Raw genomic sequence first — 20,915 nt, 5'->3', positions numbered from 1 at the left:
GCTGATAAGTTTTCTTATTTTTTAAAAAATAAGATTTTAGAGCAATTTTAAGAAAGCTTTTGAAGTTGCTTTGAAAATGGAATGTTTGAGGTATTAGAAAGAATAGAATGCTACGATGCGTTCACACAAATAAAAATATTTTGCAACTAGTTGCTATACATAAATATGAGAAACAATTTGTACACACAAGAAATTCTATAATATAGTGTAGATCAATGCCATGCAGGCATATTTACACTGCAAAGTTAAAAGGGACTTGGTACTGAATTCACTCGCCGGATTTCACTGATTCTCACCGGTCTCTTCCTCCTCCGCCGCCATGCCGCACCTCGTTCGCGAGCGGCTCTACTTCGGCGACATCAAAGATGCCATCGCCGCCCTCACTGATTCCTCCTCCACCCCGACCTTCACCCACGTCCTCTCGGTCGTCAGCTCCGCCTCCATCTCCTTCATCACCGACTGCCGCCCGGGCCTCGCCATCCCCACCGAGGAGGTCCGCCGCGTCGTCGCTGGCGAGGAGGGCGCGCCACCGACAGCTGCGGTGCCCCCCGGGACGCTGATGCGGGTGGTGGAGCGCGCTGGGGACGGCTGCGGGTCACGCGGATGGCCGTGCCGCTACGGGATACGGAGGAGGAGAACCTGCTCGACCACCTCGAGCCCTGCCTTGACTTCATCGATGATGGCAGGAAGGTGGGGAATGTCCTCGTCCATTGCTTTGCCGGGGTATCTATGAGGTAGGCTTCAGAAGCACTGTCATTTCCGTTTTCGTTTTGTGGGTAATTTTAGGATCTGTAGTTCTGTACCATCTTGGGATATCATGTTTAGCAATGGAATTGGATACGGTGTGGTAGCAAGAATCGAACTGTTACTGCCTACTTAACCAGTTGGCGCGGCATGGAAAAACTAAATGTTTCTGAAACTAACCAATTGCAGCAGGCTGCTGGTTGACAATTGCAATTGCAAATTTGGATTAACATACCCATATAGTGTTTCGATCGAGGAAATTGATTAGCACAAGCCTGTTCACTTTTAATACTGCCAGCTCCCTTTTTCATCTTTATATAATATATATGCATTCATACTGACTTTCAAACTTATTGCGGTGCTTCCATCATTGTTGCTTATCTCATGAGATCAGAGCAGAAACCTCTGGAAGGTCTGAACTCTCTTTTCCTGGAAAGATAACATGTATCTTTTCATCTACTCTAGTTGAATTTTACTCATGTGGCCTTGCTTGTTATTTTCTTCCAGAAGCATTAGAATCTTTGAAGGAAATTTCTGAGTTGGCATGCCCGAATGATGGTTTTCTTGAACAGGTAAGATTTGTTCAAGATCTGTTGGCAGCACATGAACTCCTGGAGTGTTTGTTGCTTAGTTGAACATTCTGTGTCGTGCAGTTGAAATTGTTTGGAGAAATGGGCTTCAAAGTCGATACTTCAAGTCCTTTGTACAAGAGATTCCGCTTAAAATTATTAGGTTAGTCTTGATCCATTTTGGTTAAAGTGGTGGTTACTAGTTGTCCTGACATAAATTTGAGTCAATAGGCTTTTCTCCAGTTTTCTTGGGGTATTTTATATGCTTTATTTGCTGGTTCCTCGTCGACTACTCTCACTAATAGTAGTGTTGGTTAGTTGTTCTTGGCCATGTGTGGTTTAAGTAGACCAATAGGCCAGATGCAAGCTTCCAAAAAGAAATTTGTTGGTTATTGATATAAAATCCAATTGTGGTCTGATATATCTCTAGATCGAAAGCATGCTTTTCCATAACTGTATAAGATGACTATGGCCAGAAGATCCCTGATTCATGATCCAGAGTGTTTGAATACTTTTTCATTGGTAAATTTTCTTGTGATGACAACTTATATCCATTTCAAGTGCTGTATGGTTAGGATCTGCAGCTGTGCCTTGAATAAATAAAAATGTGTTTCATCATTTTTTTCCTCTCAAAATAGTCAAATTGTCAAATGCTTAGTTTTATCATGTGATTCAAAAGTTCTTAGATCTGCTTCAGCGTCACGAACATTGTTGTTCCTTTACATCTAGTGTGAGAATATTCAGCATCTTTAAATAGCTAATCTTGATTCAATACAATTACATTTTAATTGCAGTTCATTTGAACAAACATGTATTCTGTAACCTGTCTTTCCTCCCACAGGTCAATCCTACAAATTTGGGGAGAAAATAGGCAGCTATATGTTTGAAGATGACCCTGGCCTTTCTCCACTACCTGGCTCTTGTCAAGATCCTTCAAAGACAGAGCAACATAAAACTGCTTACCGCTGCAGGAAGTGCAGGAGAATTATTGCTGTGGAGGACAATGTTATAAGTCATGTTCCTGGTGAAGGTGAATCTTGCTTTGACTGGAACCGAAGGAAGAGTGGTCATTCATACAGCAACAAAGAACAAGATTGCTCGTCTTTATTTATCGAGCCTCTGAAATGGATGACTCCAGGTAGGCTGATGTTATTACCTTCCTCTTGGTGTATGAAATTCATATGAGTCACGAATTACCTATTTGTGTTGTGCAAAGAAAAATTCATACTATATGGTTGGTTCCCACCGAATCCATATTCATTTTCATAATTTGATGTTTAGGTCATCTTATAGATGAAACCTTCATAGATACTCAATGATTGAGCAATCGTGCACATGCTTTCGTTACCGGTCTTAGTAGAGTGATGGTGTTTCTCCTTTTTTTTGTTTTCTACTAGACTACTATACCTTACATGGTTTCCTCCTGTGCCTTTGTTCACGTAACAGTCAAAGAGGGTGCTTTGGAGGGGAAGCTATCATGCATCCACTGCGGAGCTCGGTTAGGATACTATCCTAACTGGTCAGGAATACAGTGCAACTGTGGCAGCTGGGTTACTCCTGCCTTCCAAATTGTTAAGAGCAAAGTTGATATCAGCACCATCTAGACATTGGGAACGGCCTGCAGAGCGACCAAACCATTGGTGAAGTTTGAGGGATAATGAGGAGTGTGACAATACTGGCACCTTGCGGATGGTGGCTTTGGCTTAAGGTTTCGTGTACAATATATTCACATGCATATAGTGACGCAATAGCTGTGTGCAGCAAAGATTGTACAAAATTACGCATTTGATGTTGTAGCAACAGATTTTGCTGTGAGAGACAGTCGTCTGTAGGCTGGAAATGGACCGAATCATATTGTGCAGAGAAAGGCACATCAGTATCTGTAATCTTTCAGTGAATTCAAACTCCACGGATGTTTTTGACTTTTTTTTCCATTCCTTTTTCAAGGCGCGGATGTATCTTAAGGTTCAAACTTTTGTGATATGCGATCAACTAATCTATGAAGATTCAAACAGTTTCCAGTTTTTTGGGTACAAAAATGTTTTCATTGGATTCATTTTCTGAACATTGTTTGCTATGGTCATGAGTTTATTTTCATGAGCAAACATCAGTCCAGCTAGTAAAGGACCATAGCAAACATCAGTCCAGCAGCGGACCAGGGAAGGAAACGGGAAACCTGTCCACTACCGTTCGATCGCGTGTGTACGGGCTATCTCACCCGTCCAGATGGATTCTTCTCTGTGACTCCATTCTCGAGTCTTCTCCGACTCGCCGTCCTTCCGCTTGACCACTCCGCCCCTCCCGCCGCCCGCGCCTCTCCTGCCAGTCGCCTCCGCCTTCCTTCCCCGCCGCCGGCACCCATCCATTTGGTCCCCCCATTATCCGCCCGCTTCATCCTCCCCTTCTCTTCTCTTCCGGATTCGATGCCCATGGAGACCAGCGGCTCAGCCGCCGCCGGCGAGGTGGGCTGGTACGTGCTCGGCCCGAACCAGGAGAGTGTCGGCCCCTACGCGCTTGCCGAGCTTCGAGGTGACCATATCCCGCTTCCTCCTTGCAATTTAGTGCATTTTAACTTCAGAGTTTTCTCTGTGCGGTTGGGCTTAGGGTTTAGTCCATGAGGCGGAATTGTTTGATCGTCTCGTTGCTGAAGCTAGCTTCAAGCTTATTTAATTCTCATTTCCTGAAGTTTAATCAACGTGTAGATGATCTCGTGGGGAAGGTTTCGCTTCCACGCTTTTGAATTTGAAGGATTTTGCTTCATATTCGCCCGCCCAGCTAATATTGAAAATGTAACAAAAAATGTTCCCTTTGCAGAACATTTTGCAAATGGTTATCTCAATGAGAGCACAATGCTCTGGGCAGAAGGGAGGACTGAATGGATGCTGCTCTCGTCAACCCTGAGTTACACACTGCAGTCACAGCAAAGGATCAATCCGAACAAGGTTAATATGTTGTTGTCTTGTACTGCACCTTGAAATGGAAATTATGTAAGGTTCTCTTCTCTCATTCATTGAATTTGTGTGCAGTTGCTCCAGATGCTGAAGATGATTTTGAGAAATTTCAGAAGGAGGTTATAGAAGCCGAGGCAGAGGTTTCAGCCTTGAAAGGCAGTGCTGAAGATGGTGATGTGAACCAGCTGGATGATGAGCGGCCAGCAACCCCACCGGATGGAGAGGAGGAGTTTACTGATGATGATGGCACCATTTACAAATGGGACCGTACTCTGAGGGCATGGGTTCCTCAAGTAAGTATTTCTCATCTAACCTTGCAATTGCTAGGTTTATATACACTGCCTAGTTGTATTGGTTAATTTTTTTTTGTCTTTTCACAGTTGAAGTACATGATAGTCTCCTTAGTTAGCCTTAGATGTCCTGCACTTTCTTTATGAAAGATTGCAAATCGGCATATGATGAAAACTTTGTGTTAGATCATTGGGTTAGTTTATATGTAATTACACAGTAACAAAGGACCGACCGACGGAAAGTTCCAGCCATACCTTAGTAGACTATTTGTTTCTTGAAGATTGTATTAGCTTGGCAGTTAGCTTGGAGCATCATTTTTCTTCTCACTCAAGGTTCAGGAGATGTTTAATTAATCTGTGCATCATGTTGATTTTTACTTTCAGTTGATCATCGTTTATATTTTTCTTTAGCTACTTTTGCTGGTGCAAGATTTCAATCTATGTGAGTGAAACAACAGGCCTGGTAACCTTTAGTACCGAAGCCAAGTTCCTAAACAAAAATCTTATATTTCACATTAGCAACTTTAGAGAAATTGAAAATCTAATTAATGATTCTTTAATCTATAGCTTACTTCCTTATCAGTTTCTTGCCCCTCACCACAGCCCTTCTTGCTTTGCTAGCTTGCTTAGGACAGTAGTTTCTTAAATAGTTTTTGCATTGTCTTTAAGTTTTATTTGAAGGGTTAAATATCTATGTTCCAGCAAATACCTGTATAAATCATAGTTCACTCAGTATCCTTTAGTTTCTCTTATCGCTTTATGTTGGCAATAATTATCCTGTACACATAAAGATTATTTTATAGATATCACATTCAGCTGTGAATCCTTCGAGCACAACAACTTTCCCCTCACCTTTTTAATATTCTTTGCTAGCTTTATTTTTTTTATAGTTTTTGTTACGCCTTTGTAGAATGACACATCAGGTAAAGAGGAAGATTATGCTGTTGAAGAGATGACTTTTGCACTTGAGGAAGAAGTATTTCAGGCGCCAGATATCCCTGGTACTTCTGCAGTAGAAGAAGTCAACACACTGGATGAAAACAAGAACAAAGAATTAGACAAAGTGGAAAAGAGAGGGGACAAGAAACGGAAATCTTCTGAGAAAACAGCTGAAAAGAAGGTATTGTTTCCAAGTCATTGTAGGAGTTCTTGGTAAGTTTGGTCGCATCTAGTCTTGTACTTATCTGTTGGACTTCTGTGGTAGGAAGCTAACAAACCTCCAGACAGTTGGTTTGATCTCAAAGTCAACACACATGTCTATGTAAATGGACTGCCTGATGATGTCACACTGGAGGAGGTAAATTACTTGTATGAACTAATTCTGTAACCACATTTCATTTCTCTAGGAGATCATTTTGTTGAACGACCATTTAACACATTCTTAATCAGTTGGTTATTCTTGAAACGCTTATTCTGAACTTCTGATGCTGGATTTCTTTTGCAGATCGTGGAGGTATTTTCCAAGTGTGGAATAATAAAGGAGGTATGCTTTTAATCTGCTGTGTTGCAAAGACAAAACTGTTGCGTTTGTGTTATTCACTCTTGGTGATGTTTTGATTTTTCTCTCTTGTGAAGAAACTTGGTTTTGCCAGTATTTGGACTAGTGACTAGTATGTAGTTGCCATCTGAGAATGTAACTAATTGCCATCTGAGAATGTAACTAATTGGCAAAAACTTTGTAGTTTGACTTATCTGAATCTTGGGACCTTCAATTCTTCATGTCAAGTCTGTTCATTTTTGCAAACTGTTCAACTCATTGGTTATATATTTCACTATCAAATTGAGCAATTAGCTAATTTCAGTTGTCCAAACTTGCAGCATGCATTATGATACTAGATATCGGCACAATGCCCATAAGTTATAGGTGGATATAATGTTAATATATGAAACGCTGTGGGCGCCTTAAGACTGAAAAAATACTACAAGATTTATTTGACATTTACTTTACTTGAATAACTATTTTTGTTTCTCTTATTAATATTATGTTTTTGAAGGATATGGCTGTGATGTGGCATTTACATTTCTTTCTTAAACTTTAAAGCATTGGACACGTGTTGTTGATAATCGATATTACAGGACCCTGAGACTAAAAAGCCCCGGGTGAAGATCTATACTGATAAGGAAACTGGGAGGAAAAAGGGAGATGCCTTGGTGACATATCTCAAGGTATCCCCTTGTTAAGCTGCTCAGATATTTGGAATCACTATGCATTTCTTTTTCATGTGCTTTTCCCTTTCCATGATACAGGAGCCTTCTGTAGCTTTAGCAGTTCAGTTGTTGGATAGGACATCATTCCGTCCTGGTGGCAAGACTCTGATGTCTCTAAGTCCGGCCGAATTTCAGCAGAAAGGTATTGTTTCATGGTTCTATAAGAAAAACCAAATACCTTCTGTGTGCCATCAGCTACAAAACTTATCACTGATGCTGTTACTTGTGTTTCAGGTGATGTTTTCATTGCAAAGAAAACTGATAAACAAAAGAAAAGGAAGACCAAAAAGGTTGAAGACAAAATGCTTGGATGGGGTAATCTTGATCGTTGTTTTTGGGTAGTTATTTTAATCATAGCTGATTCAAACTTGGGATCTAACCTCATTTTTTTCTTCATAATTTCCTCTAACTAGGTGGACATGATGATAAGAAGGTGATGATTCCTACTACCGTTATTTTGCGGCACATGTTCACTCCGGCTGAGTTGAGAGTAAGTAGCTGAAGTATCTTGATGCCTTCTGCAATATGTGCGCTTTTGATCTGGGACTGGGCTTACTTGTACTTGGTTGCACATTAGATCATTTTAGATTTTGCTCATGAGGTGCATGCTGCATAGCAACTTTTTTTTTCTCGTTTATCTTGGATTAACCAAGAATATCCTGACCTTGCAGGCTGATGAAGAACTTCTTACTGAGCTTGAGGCAGATGTTAGAGAGGAATGCGTCAAGTTTGGTCCAGTGGATAATGTCAAGGTACACCTACCCTCAGACATGGAGCTTTTCTGACTTGTCTGGAAAACAGATGTTACCAATTTTGTTGCAAAACGAACTTTTGATCGTTTCAATATAATAATGAGATACCAATAAATCATCCAAAAAGAAGTCAGATTGGCATGGATCAGCCGCAACTCACCAAATTGTGCCTCTTGCATCCTTCTCTGGTTTCCACCAAACCACTGTTGTTAATTTTACATGTTTCTGCATGCAGGTTTGTGAAAATCATCCACAGGGTGTCATGTTGGTGAAATTCAAAGACCGGAAAGATGGCGCCAAGTGCATAGAGAAGATGAATGGCAGATGGTAAGTCAACCCAAATCATTCCTTTCTCCTTTGTTTCTGATGAAGTGATGGTGTGGTGATATTAGCTGAATCTGATGGAATTTTGGGTTGCATCTCATGTTTGTTTCCCTCACAAAACCTTTAATATATCATTTCCTCGTTGATTTGGGTCTGAAACGTTGTGGAAAATTTTGCCATCTGATTCAAAATACAACTGACTCTATGATTATATAAAAGAATGCTGAGCAAGTACCATTTGTGCTCCTGGATTGATCTGTCGCTATAAAATTTATTCATTTTTTCACATTGCAGGTTTGGCGGGCGGCAAATCCATGCGAGTGAAGATGATGGCTCTGTTAACCATACTCTAATCCGTGATTATGATGCAGAGGTGTCAAGGCTGGATCGATTTGGAGAAGAGTTAGAAGAGTCAACTTAGAGCATGAGATTGCCTTCTTGTACGGTAAGATAGCATGAAAGGAGATTATGTTAGTGGGTATCATTTATGAGCCATGACCCATGAGCACGTTGTCTGTTACTGCAACATGTAGAGATGCACAATTTTCCGTGCTAACATGAAACACTTGGTAGCAAGCAACAATTCCAATGCTCGTGATATTGCTACCAATCAAAGTACAAATACTGATGGCCAATGATAAGTTCATTGCTATATGTATCAAAATCTGTTTTTAATAACGGTATATGAAGTTGTATTGCGTTGCCTCTCGGGCTTTGACTGAAACTTCCATCCCCGTCGTGCGTTAATACAATTATTTGACTTGCAACAATAAAGCGACTCCAATTCATACCGCTTCCTTCCCCGGCGCGGTCGGCGCCGGCGGCGATGCCGGCGACACCGTCATCTTCGACACCACGACGCGGGCCGAGCCTCAGCTCCGCCAGGCCGTGCCCTGCGCTGGCGGCCGTGGGGGACAGGGTCTACGCCCTGTCCCATGCCCCCTCCTGGATCTCGGACCCCGACTTCCCGCCATGGTTCGAGGTCCTCGACCTCTCCCAGGCCAGAGTCGTCGTCTCCGTCGCCGGCCGCCGCCACCTGGAGGGGTGTTCCTGGGCTCAGCTGCCGCATCCACCTTGCTTCCCTTGGAAGCTCACCCCGATTGGCTACACCATTCTGCCTGTTGTGATCCTCGTGTCCTACGCGGTGGTCGGCGCGCGCGCTACATACTGGTATCGTTCAACCAGGCATGGGGCACGCACGCATTTGACACCGACTCACACGAGTGGCACAAGGTTGACGACGACAAGCTGCCCTTCGTCGGCCGTGCCACCCAGCACGGCTCCATCTTCCTCGCCGCATCTAAGAACAATGGGCCCATCAATGGCTACCACATTCGCGTCGCTGCCTCTGGCAAGAACAACGCTCTCAAGTTATCCATCACTGTGCTCCCGGTGAAATACGAGGGCCATGAAGTTGCAGTTGTAGAAGGGTCATGCTTCGCTTCCTTGGACAATGGACGCTTCTGTTCACTGAGTTTGTCGCTCGATGGCAGCAGGCCTAGCTTGAGCTTTCATGCCGAGCACGAGGAATGGCTTCCACGGAAGGCGCATGTAAACTTGACAACCTACCGAACAGAGAACCTTTCACTCCTCCTGGAGACTCCCGAGGGAGAAACTCACGCAGCCGTGAAGCCGGAGGTTGTGATCTCCAGCAAGAGGGAGCAGGCCTTCAAGATTTGCAGTTCTTCCCATGGCTTCTCTCCCATTGACTTCACTCTTTTATCCATGTAAATGAAAATAATGATGCGATTTACACATGCTTGCTTGTTCGTTTCTCAAAGTTTGTTAATTCCATAAGATGTTTTCCTTGTACTGGATTATTGTTGTTGGCCTTGACACATTTCCTACTTTATTAGCTTATTAAGACTTTTTCCCTTAGGCATGGAAACATGTATTTTTACATTGGAGCCTAACTGCAAACGTGGGTCACCACTCGCCAGCAACTCTCTTCTGCCCTCCCACATCCATACATGATTTTACTTGAAAAAATAAAGCCTAATTTATTATGTGTTTCTGGAGTTACTAGCATGCATCATGAACTGGTCCATGTTTTTCTTATTTGTAAGTATTGCATTCAAATCCCTTCCAATCAATAGCACAATTGTACACATACAACCATCTATAAATAACTCCATTGCACTTGTGTAAAGTTGTGCAAATTTTGCTTGTTTGAGTGCTGTACACATTACACGCTTACTGCTTCACTATAGGACTACCTCTCGCCTCTTCTTGTTGTTCATTGGCTCATCAGTCAGCACCAGCTGTCCCTTTCCTCATCATCGCCACTGGAATAATCCCTCCTTCCATCCTACATATGCAAAGTAAATTTTAACCTCTTAATTTAAGAAACTAGGAACATACGCAATCAATACGAAGAACAATTAATCATGGCAATTTACTGATGATTTGTTCAGCTGGATTTTATTTCATAACACTACTAATGTTGTGGTTTAATATATCAACTAAATTTACATAATATTTGTTCCTTACATTGTCAGAATCAGCATATCTATTTGATTTGATTGGCCTCATACACCTCGTTAGGCTTGCTTAAGCTCTTCTCTTCTAATGTACCTGCCAGATAAATGAAGCTATGTGTTCCATGATATTTGTAGTTCAGTTTTAATTTCAGTTCAATTGCTGGAACAAATATGTAGAAGATTTAATCCAGTAGCAGCAGCAGAAATTAAAATGGGTAGCTATAGCCTAAAGAAGTAAAAGAGAGGGACACTCCTCATATGCTTACATGGAGAGGGCAGCAACCACAGCCATGCCAAATAGGCCTTTGGATTTGCATGTATAACTCTGTTCCTTCACTTGTTCTCCAACTAGTAGGTCCTTAGCCTTGGCGCCTTGGGACTGACAGTGAGCCATGATAGCCTCAATGTTCTCGATCCGTTAAAGTAGTCAAGCTAACCCGGAGCCGCTTTTTCAAGTAGTTGGCTTTGTGTCTGTGCCGGCGACAAGAGGACACTACCCTGATCAAACAGAAGCTGCCCTTTCCCAGTGGGCAGAAGAATGGCCATGGAATCTTGTCCTCTGATGCCACCATTTTCAACTCTTGGATCGATAATGAGGGAGTGCTCACCACCGCATCAGAGGTCCACGAGGAGACATCATCGATGGACAAGTGGAACAGGGAGGCAGAGCCAGTGATAGCCTGGTTGGATACGAGGCCGGCGGCGAAGAGGCTGCCGCCGACGGGCACAGCCTGGCCAACAAAAGGCAGGTTCTCGTCGTGGATCTTCTCCCACGTCTTGTTCACCACATGAAAAGCGTGAGTTCCGACCACTAGCTCTGGTTGCGGGGAAATCAAGATGTAGGAGCCCACGACGGCATAGGATGAGACTGAAATTTCGGGTGGACTGCGAAATTCATAGGGGTTCAGGAAGCGAGGAAGAAGGGTGGTGGTGGCAGGTGGCTCCAGGAGATCCAAAGGCCACAGTGTGTGGAGGGCACACCCTTGTTGAAGCTGAGGCATTCGAACCATGGCTCGCAGTCGATGCGGGGCACCACCCGGGGGCGGCGTGAGATGGCGTATACCTCGCCGCCGTGCGAGATCAGGACGGGCTCGTGCTTGGGGTACCCGAGCCGCGGGCCGTGGAACGTCTTCATTGTCCTCGGGTCGAAAATGATGGTGCCCGCTCTTAGCCCACCGCCGACGCCGACGATCCAGGAGCCGTGCTCCGAATGCGCGGCGACAAAAGACATGCCAGGCTCGGCCAAGGGCAGCGCGGCAACGGTGCGGATGCGCGGCGGCTCGTCGCCACCGGCAGCGGCAGCGGCGTCGATCTCCAGGACGGAGTAGGCCGCCAGGTCGTCGTCGCGCGCTGCCACAAGGTAAACCGGCCTGGCGAACTCGGCTGACGATTCCTTCGTGTCGTCCGACGGCTTTGCTACGAACTCATCATCTGGTGATTCCCCCACGCCGTCGCCATGAGGCTTCCTCTTGGGCGCCATCTCCGTCTCCCTCGAGCAAAGGGGAAGCTAAAGCTTTTTGGTTGGGTTTGATTTGGCACCCACGAGCCACGACGTCGACGCAGGGCGGCCGGCGGCGGCCGCATTCTTCGTCGTACGGGATCAACCACCACCCATGTAGGTCAGGCCGGGCCTCACACTGTATTGGGCCTTGTAGAGTTGTGCATGAGAGCCCAGACGAGAATTATGTTGGTCCATCAACATTTGCCTATTGGCACTTAAATTATATAGCCTATATAATGACACACTGACTCATCTTTTTTGAAATTTGTAACCGAAATTAACCAATTTCGCTCACCAGGAAAAAAGACGAATTTCAACACGAATTTTGCTAAAATTTACGGAAATTTGGAACACCGCTACTGGCAAGGTGCCCACTGCCAAGGTGGCGACCCGCGACCCTGGCTAGCAAGGGCCTTTATGCAAACACAACTGTCAGTCCCAAACGAAACGAGGGGCTTACTTGCAAAGTTTGCCAACCTCCTCCACCCTTAGGCGGGGCACCTGTAGCCGTTGGATCAGAACTGTGCGGCAGAGATCGATCCTAGCCACCGATCTTCTCGCTTCGCGAGTTCGCCGTGCGCCGGGTGTGCCCAGAGCCCCAGACCGGCCGCGCCGCCGCCCTGCTCAAGCCGCCGCCGGTCTCCTTGATCTCGCTGAACATCCGACGCAGCCGCCCTTCTCGCCTCGCTCTGGTCCTTGAGGTGTTTCACCGCTCGTTGAGGAGTCGTCTCTCGCCTGGTCTCGGCCGAGGAAGGCGCCGGCGGGAAAGGGGCGAGGGGAGAGAGCGAGATGCCGCACCGAGCGCGGCCGATGACGGGGCTGCTCGTCTTCATGGGCGTCAACCTCGTGCTCGTCAACACCATCTCCCCCGTCTATGACTTCGTCTGCCTCCACCCCTACTGGGAACGAAGGGTACTGCCGTACACTACTTGTCCTCCTCCACCTTCCTTGGGCCCTTCCGATCGCAGAGGTCAGGGATTTAGCCTTTAATCCTCCTCCTTTACTACTGCTCTAGCAGCAATATTGACACTCTGGCTGAGCAATGCTGGCTGCCGCGCCTTTAATTGCAAGCACTCGCTGATCGCTGTTGTTTGGAGTGTGCGCGTCGGCTGTTTGCAGAAATGCCTATGTGGCCAGGGAGACGCGGGTTGCTGGGTTTTTCCTTTGATCAGGACTGCATCACCTCGCGGTTCTTAATTGCAAGCCAATAACGTGCGTGTTCTTTTAAATGGATTTGTGTTTTGGGTGCCCTGTTTCCTGCTGCATGTTTGTGCAGAGACTGTTTTTTGTAGAAACGCTTGGATGGGGTAAAAATGACAGTAACTACAGTCTGCACGTTGCTGTGAAATTTTAGCTCCATAGATTTTAAGGATTATATTTCAGGAGTTCTTGCAATATTGTATCAGAATAATGCCTTTGGGTGGAGAACTTTTTTTTATCCATGTGTTCTTTTCTTGATTTGATATACGCATTTATGAGAAGTTATACAAAGTCTAACATGGTAACACTGATACACTAAATCAAGTTCCAGTTTTTTTATCCATGTATATCATGTAACTTTATGTCCAACTTGATAGAGAGAACGTCGCCAAAGGGAACGTGAAGCTCTGCAAGTGAAGGGTTCTCTAGAAACCACTAGCTGAATTCTCCTTGGTAAGAACAAACTTCCTAATTCCTCTATTTCGTATTTTTATTCATTCTGCCACATGCAAGAAACACGTTCTGTGAAATAATTAAACTATAATATCTTCCTTGTTAGCATATAGGCCATTCTCCCGATTCCGTGTACAGTCTGTGCAAGTGCTCATTGCAATCGCCATTTCTTTTACGTAGAGAAAGGTTCCCCGATTGGCCTATTGTATCTTGTTATTATTTGAGGTCTGTTTTGGACCACGCAAATATCCTCATTTTTTAATTGATAAACTCCCAATTCAGTTTGCAATTTGTGTGAAGAAAGTTGCATTGAACTATTGAAGTTTTTCTGTATCAGTAGGTCTTGTTGGATGATGTTCCCTCAAACATATCATCTGTTTTTCCGCAAGAACAAATGAGAATGATAGATGCCATGAGTAGTCTTCTGAAATATGCACATGCTGAATCGCCATCATATTGCACAACCATCCATGAACTGAATCGTTTGTGTACAGTTCTGCAAATTTGGTTGTTTGAGCTGCTATACATATTACACACTTTCTGCTTCACTATAGGACTACATTTCTCCTCTTCTTGTTGGTCATTGGCTCAGCACCAGCTGTCCCTTTCCTCATCATCGCCACAAACTCTGAATAATCTATCCTTCCATCCTGCATGCGCAAAAATAAATCTTAGTCTTAACTGAAAACATATACAATCAGTAGAGGAACAATTAATCATGACAATTTAATCATTTGATCTACTGGATTCTATTTCTGTATAGTCCCCCCTTTGTAACACTGATGATGCTGTAGTTTCTATTGTTTATTATACCAACTAAATTTACATAATATTTGTTCCTTACATTGTCAGAGTCGGCATCTGAGATGACCTCCTTGATTTTCTCAGCGTCATACAACCCTTGCTCCTTCAAGGCTTGCTCAAGCTCTTCTTTTGTAATGTACCTGCAAGACAAATGAAGTATATGTGTTCTATAATATCTGTAGTCCTGAAGTCAGGTGTCTCAGCTGTGTTGGTTTCAACGTTTAACCCACCCACTGTTATCCTTGTCGAAATACTGGAATGCTGTGTAAAGGTGCTCCTCTCTATCCAGTTTGTTCATGTGTACTGTTGCGGTGACGAACTCGTCATAGTCAATTAACCCGTTGCCATCAGCATCAGCCTGGAATTATATAAAAGGAATCAAAAGGGGATCTTTCCATATGAACCTTCTAAGTTCTAACCGTGAATAGAACGACAGTTTTTTTTTTAAAAAAAAATTGTAATCTGAAAAGTGAAAACTTACTGCTTCCATCAGTTGCTGAATTTCACTGTCTGTCAGCTTGGTTCCATGCTTGGCCAACCCATTTTTGAGCTCATCAAGCGTAATGGTCCCACTGTTATCTTTGTCGATATTCTTGAACATCTCCTTCAGCCCAGTGATCTCCTCCTCGGACAGGCACCCAGCTATGATCTACATTTAGGTTCAGTGCATAATTTAAATTTTCCTTGTAAGCATTGTTCTTCAGCAGTTTGATATGTGAAGTTGTTATAAGATATATGTACCCTCAGTGCCGCTTTCTTGAACTGGTTCATGGCCCTGAACTGCTTGAGCCTGTTGAGCACAACATTGTCAAGTGGCGTGTCAGGTGCATCTCCATCTTCCTTGATCCATGGGTGGTCTACAAGTTGTCAATTTGTCGGGTCAATGCCACATTGACATCCATATGTGCTGCTACTTGCTACTACGAATGATGTTAGCATTACTTACTGAGGACCTGGAACGCCGTGAGCCGGTCCTTGGGGTTGATGTTGAGCATCTTCTTGACGAGGTCCTTGGCTCCCGACGAGATATGCGGCCATGGCTCGCTGGCGAGGTCAAGCTGCCCGCGCAGGATGGCGGTGAAGATGCCATTCTCATTCTCTGCCCAGAACGGGGGCACGCCGGCGAGGAAGATGTAGAGCATGACGCCGACGCTCCAGATGTCTGCCTCCGGGCCGTACCTCCTCTTGAGCACCTCGGGCGCGATGTAGTAGGCGCTGCCGACGATGTCCCTGAGCACCTCGCCTTCCTTGTAGAAGACGGAGAGGCCGAAGTCGGTGGCCTTGAGCGGTGCGTCCTCGTCCTTGCTGAGCAGCAGGAAGTTCTCGGGCTTGATGTCCCGGTGCATCACCCCCATGGAGTGGCAGCTGTGCACGATCTCCACGATGGTGCGCAGCAGCGACGCGGCGGCGCGCTCCGTGTACTGGCCCCTGGCGATGATCCGGTCGAAGAGCTCGCCGCCGGCGCAGAGCTCCATGACGAGGTGGACGTTGTGCTTGTCCTCGTAGGCGCCGCGGAGGCCGACGACGTTGGGCTGGCCGGAGAGGTGGTGCATGATCTGGACCTCGCGCCGCACGTCGTCCACGTCCTCCTTGCTCGCCAGCTTCCGCTTCGCGATCGTCTTGCACGCCAGCTTCTCCCCCGTCGCGCGGTGCGTGCACAGGTGCGTCACCCCGAACTGCCCGCGCCCGAGCTCCTTCCCCATCGAGTACGTCGTGCGAACGTCCTCCATGGGCCGCCCCAGCACCGGGCCCACGGGCCCCGCCGGCTTGCTGCTGCTCGTGCTCACCCTGCCGGCGGCGGCCGTGGGCGAGCCCGGCTTCGCGGACGACGACGGCCGTCCGTGGCCGCCGTGGTTCGCCGACGCGCCGCGGCTCGGCGCCTCCGCCGCCTTTGGTGGTGCGTCCGCGTCCGCGTCCGCGTCGGCCTTCCCGGCGCCCTTGGAGCAGCATTGGCCCATGGCTGCGGGGGACGCGTGCTGCCTGCTCCGGCGGAGGGCAGGCAGCCACAGACATGAACGGGCCTGGACGACGAGAGATGGAGACCGAGGCAGAGAGAGAAAATTGTTTTTGCTTAGTTTGGGAAATTTTGCAGTTCGGAACAAAAAATTGTTTTGGAGTTTGGAGGGTAGGGAGGGAATGCCGGGAAGGAAGAGAGGTATCCTTCCTTCCTACCTTGTTGGGGTGTCTCGCGACAGATATAGGCTGCTTGCTGTTTCTGGCAAAACTGATCAACTGCAGTTCCAAACTGTAGGTGTCAGCAACACAGCTTCGAGTATTTGCAAGCATCAGAGCTAGGAGTCAAATAGATGTTTCTGCTGCTACAAAACGAAGCGTGCCTGCAATTCTACATGTGCCTCTCATAGCCTCACACACCCCTGCTCTTCATTGGCAGATTGATTTCATCCTAAAACCTCCTCTTTCACTTATCTTCATCTCTTTCAAATCTCAATTACAAGAGTAATGCCTCTTTTCTCAATGCAGGGCACGTCAATGCTTATTAGCCCCATGACACTACATGTCTGCAAGAATGCAGGATAGAACGATAAAGGCGTTGCAGCCATTGCGAAGACCTTTGTGCTCCTGATGTCATGTTCTGTTATGGTAAACAGAAGGCCAAAAGAACCCCTTTCTGTAACAGAAGCAATACAGAGGTAAAACCAAGCCTTTCCATGTGGCTGTGGCTGTGTAGTAGATTATCAGGAGTCTAGAATTCTGGGAACATATTCACACATCTCTTCCTTTGGTCCTGCTGTAGTAGATTTCAAGAATGCTTGATACCTGTAAGGCTGTTACCCAGTGATTGTGTAAGTTGTTCCACTGTCCACAAAGTGAAAGCTCCATCTGGACTCTCTAGTGTAGAATGTAATTGTTCCTCCACAACGGTTGCATTGGACAATGTTTTCTTATAGCTGCTTACAGCATCCTCTGGATGCCCTTTTGCTATAGATGCCTGCAATCTCCATTAGTTGATGGTTAGCATATAAGCAGCCACAAGACTAGAACTGGATGGACGGTATCTGTACTTAAATATACTGCTAGAACAGTAGGACTAGGTTCCTGTGTATGTGAAGTAGATGGTAGTAAGGATCCATACATACCAAATGCACTTCATCAAGCTCGGAAAGCCAGAATCTCCATTTTCTAGACACTTCTCCATCAATATGGATAGAAATATCAGTCCAGTGTTCATGGTGGAATTCCAGTCTATGCAACCCAAATCCGACTCCAGCACCTATGGCTTTTACAAAAGCTTCTTTGAGACACCAGTACCTATTGAAGAACAGAGTGATGTCGTACTGAATTTGAAGTAACAGTGACACCATCATTAACATTGGCATGATTTTTGTACGATCACACTGTCATGATTGCGACTTAATAATCTTAACGAAAAACCAGAACTGCTTCATGCTTAGCACTGAAGGCATAGGTTCTGAGGTACATGATTATGTAAACAGAGACCTACTCTGTTTTTTCTCAAAAAAAAAAGAGACCTACTCTGTTCTAAAGATAAAAAAATATTCCCTTCAACTTTTCTGATGTAGTTCAGCACTCGAGCTAACTGAAAGAGGAGCTGTGCGAGAGTCCCACTTTATTGGCAAAACCGCAGATTTATTATGCTAAATCAAAATTTCAAGGCACATCCAGCTCAACCGATTTCAAAGGTTAAGAAAATTTTCTGGTAGTTATGAAGAAATTTAGGCAAAGGATACTTCATTATAGACAGTCCATGTGCATTGATGGCTTGCTGCATCCACCAATATAAGTTTTAGCTCTAAAATGCTGATTCTGAATGTATATGCCATCTACCAAGAAATCCCTGAATGAAATGCTATACCTGTAGAACTCTGTTAGCACTTCACTGGGTGTGCCAGCACGAACAATACAGTTCCACTCATGATCTGTGAGGTATGAAGAGAAGTTGCTGATAAACTCGGTAGTAGTTTCTCCCTGGGGCTTGGAAATGGATACAATGTCCAGGCCAACGAGGCAAAGAGGCTCAGATGCTATGCCAACGTAGTCTCCCTGATGCGAGATGTTGAAATTGAAGTTTGGAAAGTTTGAACAATTTTTCTGCTGCAAGACAAATCAATATAGGAGTGATCAGTGACAGAATGCAACCGACCAGGCACTCAGACAGAAAGGTTTGCTGCTTATTGGATGTAGCTGACAGCGAACGATGATGATTGTAGGAATGATAATTGGACAGAGTGTGTGTGTGTGTGTGTGTGTACAAGTACCAGGTACGGTTTTCCCTCTGGTGTGCGGCATATGTTGATCTGGTGAAACGGAATGCGGAGAACGTGGTGCACAAGCGAGTACTGCAGCAGACGACTGACGAGCGCCCGCTTCCTGTCATCTTCTTTCACAAACCTGCAGGGGCATGGAGGAGGTCGACTTGATGCCATCTTGTTCTAAGGTAACCGCAACGTGCATGCTAGCTAAATTGGCGGAAACACAGTTGCAAAGGTGAACAAAGAGCATTAAGAAGCCGTTGCCGTGGAACCAAAACCAACCGGTGAAGTCAAGCTCACGGCTGCTTGCTCGGATCACCGCGGATGTTGATGAATCGAGCGCCCCTGCCACTGAATAATGGAGCGAATTGTTTGCCCTTGACTTGATTTGGGTCGGAGCTTAACGATTCTGACCGGGGGCGGCGGAGGCCGGCGGCGGACAGATCGCAGCCGGAAGCGCCGATCCAAACCATAGCAGGGGCCTGTTGCAAATATTCGGATCGCGATCCAATTTAGGGGGTATTTGTACCTTAAGTGGTCTATTTGCAAATATTCGACTAATAATCGCGATCCAAATTAGGGGGTATAGGTAAAACTCAGGGGCCAAATTCGGGGGCGGCGGACATGGCATCCGGCGACCGACAGCGCAGCGCTGCCGCCCGTCGGCCACCGCTGACCTTGCCGCCGTGCATCCCGAGCTCCCGTCCATCCATCTCATGCCACCAGCTCCAAGTCCGCGGCGCTTCCCTCACCCACACAGCCCACAGGTGTGTCTCCCGCGGGGAGATGAAAACGCCTCCCTCGGCAGCGCCGGCGATCGGGAGGTGGTGCGAGTACATGGGAGCAGCTGTTGAGTTACCTGGCGATGGCGGGCCGCTCGTGCGAGGGAAGGAGGGCGGCTGCGGCATCGAACTGGGCGGGGGAGGGGCACCACCGCGTGATGTCGACGAGCCACCGCCGCACCCCGGTCTCCTCCTCCATATCATTGCCCAGCCAAACACTTGTCCCGCTGCCGGCGGCGGAGGCTCCCTAGACTAGAGTATACGGCCGGCGGGGTAAGCGGGCGCGGGCGCCGAGGGCGACGTCGTCCTCCTGTGTCACTGTGAGTGGTGACGTCATCGATAGGATAGGTGGGCCTGGACAAGCCAAGGAAATGGGCCGAGCCCACATTACAGGATCCATTTGGTGGTGGGTGGGACTTTGGGCCAGTCCACGCCGGTCGCCGTGCGATCCGGTCACTGCTGGCACCAAGACCAAGGTCCTCGTCCCATTTCCTATGCGATATTGCTGGGATGCGATTGCGAGCTGAATAGCTGAGAGCTCCAACACTCAGAATTTTCAACCAATCGACGCATGCATCGCTTCTTCCTCCTCCTCCGGCAATGGTAGGTGATTCCTCCGGCAAGCTTTAGAGTTTCGGGGTTGGAGGTTAGTGTTGGGGGATTACATGTGCCTACGGATCTAAAGGGAGATTCGGGGTGGCTCGCCGGCTGACAGTGAAGGCGGGAGAGACGGATGGGAGCGGAGGAGGTGAGGGCGCCACCGAAACCGGGTGGTGGAAGACCCCTAGGCAATGGAGGCGGCGGGGACGTAAGACCAACAAGTTAGCATCGGTCGTGGTCGGCGGCAGTAGTGGAGGTGGCATTTTGCCGCAGGAGTCGAGCGGGCAGCCGGTGGCCGCGGGGGGAGCTCGAGCGGACTTGATGAAGAAGACACCGAGAAGGAGCAACGTTAAAAGGGGTTAGTTTTTTTTGGGGTGGGAGGGGAGGCCAGGGTGGGAGGTGAGGGGCGGCGGCAGCGCCGGAGCCGGAGAGGGAGGTGAGGGTCGTGCAGGAAGAAGGTAAGGGATGGGGGATTTCATCTTAGACGTCCACTTCAAATCCGACGGAGAAAAAAATCGAATGCTAAGAGCCCCTCCACACCGGGGTGTATTTGATAGACAACCCCTAGCTGATTAGTGACAGGGCACACGAATGTTTGCATGATTCGCTTTCTCCGTTCATACACTGCCGATAGCCGATATCCTCAATTATGGCAACAACCAACGGCTAAACCTCCATCGTTGAAACTAATCATTTACGATTTTACGTGGCCTACAAAATTAAACAATCAAAAAATTGGAATACAAACGCAAGTCTTAATCTCTTTCTTTGCTTATAGGCCGGTCACACTAGCTAGGGATAAAGATTAGAAAGTGTCTGATTGCCTGCCGTGCGTGTATCGTGCTCACCTCAATCCGTTGGATTATTGCCACTCAAACACGTACAGCTAGCTGTCGATCCTCCGCGTACTCCGTTTCAGATCGGCCGCGTAACAGATTAATGGCGATTTTCAGTTACCATGTTCGGATGCAGATAGATCAAGTGAATCCTGCAGTACTAGTCGGTTACTTGCGTGTTTGTGGGTG

The 20,915-nt window shown here is 46.6% G+C and overlaps 4 protein-coding genes, 1 long non-coding RNA gene and 1 pseudogene across 7 annotated transcripts; 3 read left to right on the top strand and 3 right to left on the bottom strand.

The window, feature by feature from the left end:
• The first annotated feature begins 271 nt into the window (after positions 1-271).
• On the top strand, positions 272-3,346 carry LOC101776021 (dual specificity protein phosphatase 12-like). The gene is given in 7 exon segments (XM_022828383.1): positions 272-587; positions 590-733; positions 1,103-1,156; positions 1,252-1,316; positions 1,398-1,476; positions 2,155-2,451; positions 2,760-3,346. Coding segments are annotated over 7 exon segments (1,065 nt in total). The 5' UTR covers positions 272-319; the 3' UTR covers positions 2,918-3,346.
• A 200-nt stretch (positions 3,347-3,546) lies between these two features.
• Positions 3,547-8,556, top strand: LOC101775615 (HIV Tat-specific factor 1 homolog). Its single transcript, XM_012847949.3, is given in 14 exon segments — positions 3,547-3,842; positions 4,128-4,205; positions 4,208-4,255; positions 4,340-4,557; positions 5,465-5,674; positions 5,759-5,851; positions 5,999-6,037; positions 6,631-6,720; positions 6,802-6,904; positions 6,997-7,077; positions 7,176-7,252; positions 7,434-7,514; positions 7,750-7,841; positions 8,133-8,556. Coding segments are annotated over 14 exon segments (1,443 nt in total). The 5' UTR covers positions 3,547-3,736; the 3' UTR covers positions 8,260-8,556.
• A 2,024-nt stretch (positions 8,557-10,580) lies between these two features.
• Positions 10,581-11,918, bottom strand: LOC101775213 (annotated as a pseudogene).
• A 418-nt stretch (positions 11,919-12,336) lies between these two features.
• LOC106804447 lies at positions 12,337-14,675 on the top strand. The gene is made up of 3 exons (XR_001393290.2): positions 12,337-12,731; positions 13,397-13,472; positions 14,325-14,675. It is a non-coding gene; the product is annotated as an uncharacterized LOC106804447 (long non-coding RNA).
• On the bottom strand, positions 13,479-16,591 carry LOC101767677 (calcium-dependent protein kinase 25-like). Of its 2 annotated transcripts, XM_004978293.3 has the most exons (7): positions 16,449-16,591; positions 15,223-16,297; positions 15,018-15,133; positions 14,758-14,925; positions 14,507-14,634; positions 14,317-14,416; positions 13,479-14,122 (listed from the first exon to the last, which is right to left on the bottom strand). In XM_004978293.3, the coding sequence occupies exons 1-7, from the start codon at positions 16,560-16,562 to the stop codon at positions 14,021-14,023; spliced, it is 1,803 nt and encodes a 600-aa protein (XP_004978350.2). In that variant the 5' UTR covers positions 16,563-16,591; the 3' UTR covers positions 13,479-14,020. The 2 variants fall into 2 exon arrangements, with proteins under 2 accessions (XP_004978350.2, XP_022684444.1); XM_022828709.1 differs by lacking the exon at positions 16,449-16,591 and having other exon boundaries at positions 15,223-16,406.
• An 82-nt stretch (positions 16,592-16,673) lies between these two features.
• LOC101774145 (L-aminoadipate-semialdehyde dehydrogenase-phosphopantetheinyl transferase) lies at positions 16,674-19,579 on the bottom strand. 2 transcript variants are annotated; one of them, XM_022828712.1, is made up of 5 exons: positions 19,368-19,579; positions 18,515-18,647; positions 18,112-18,347; positions 17,375-17,546; positions 16,674-17,226 (listed from the first exon to the last, which is right to left on the bottom strand). In XM_022828712.1, the coding sequence occupies exons 1-5, from the start codon at positions 19,487-19,489 to the stop codon at positions 17,038-17,040; spliced, it is 852 nt and encodes a 283-aa protein (XP_022684447.1). In that variant the 5' UTR covers positions 19,490-19,579; the 3' UTR covers positions 16,674-17,037. The 2 variants fall into 2 exon arrangements, with proteins under 2 accessions (XP_022684447.1, XP_022684445.1); XM_022828710.1 differs by having other exon boundaries at positions 18,112-18,350; positions 19,368-19,578.
• Between the last annotated feature and the right edge of the window lie 1,336 nt (positions 19,580-20,915).

Source organism: Setaria italica, chromosome VII (genome assembly GCF_000263155.2).
Source record: "Setaria italica strain Yugu1 chromosome VII, Setaria_italica_v2.0, whole genome shotgun sequence".
In the NCBI taxonomy this organism is placed as follows: domain Eukaryota; kingdom Viridiplantae; phylum Streptophyta; class Magnoliopsida; order Poales; family Poaceae; genus Setaria; species Setaria italica.
Note: the sequence above shows the minus strand (reverse complement) of the source record. Positions and strands in the feature narration are given on the sequence as shown.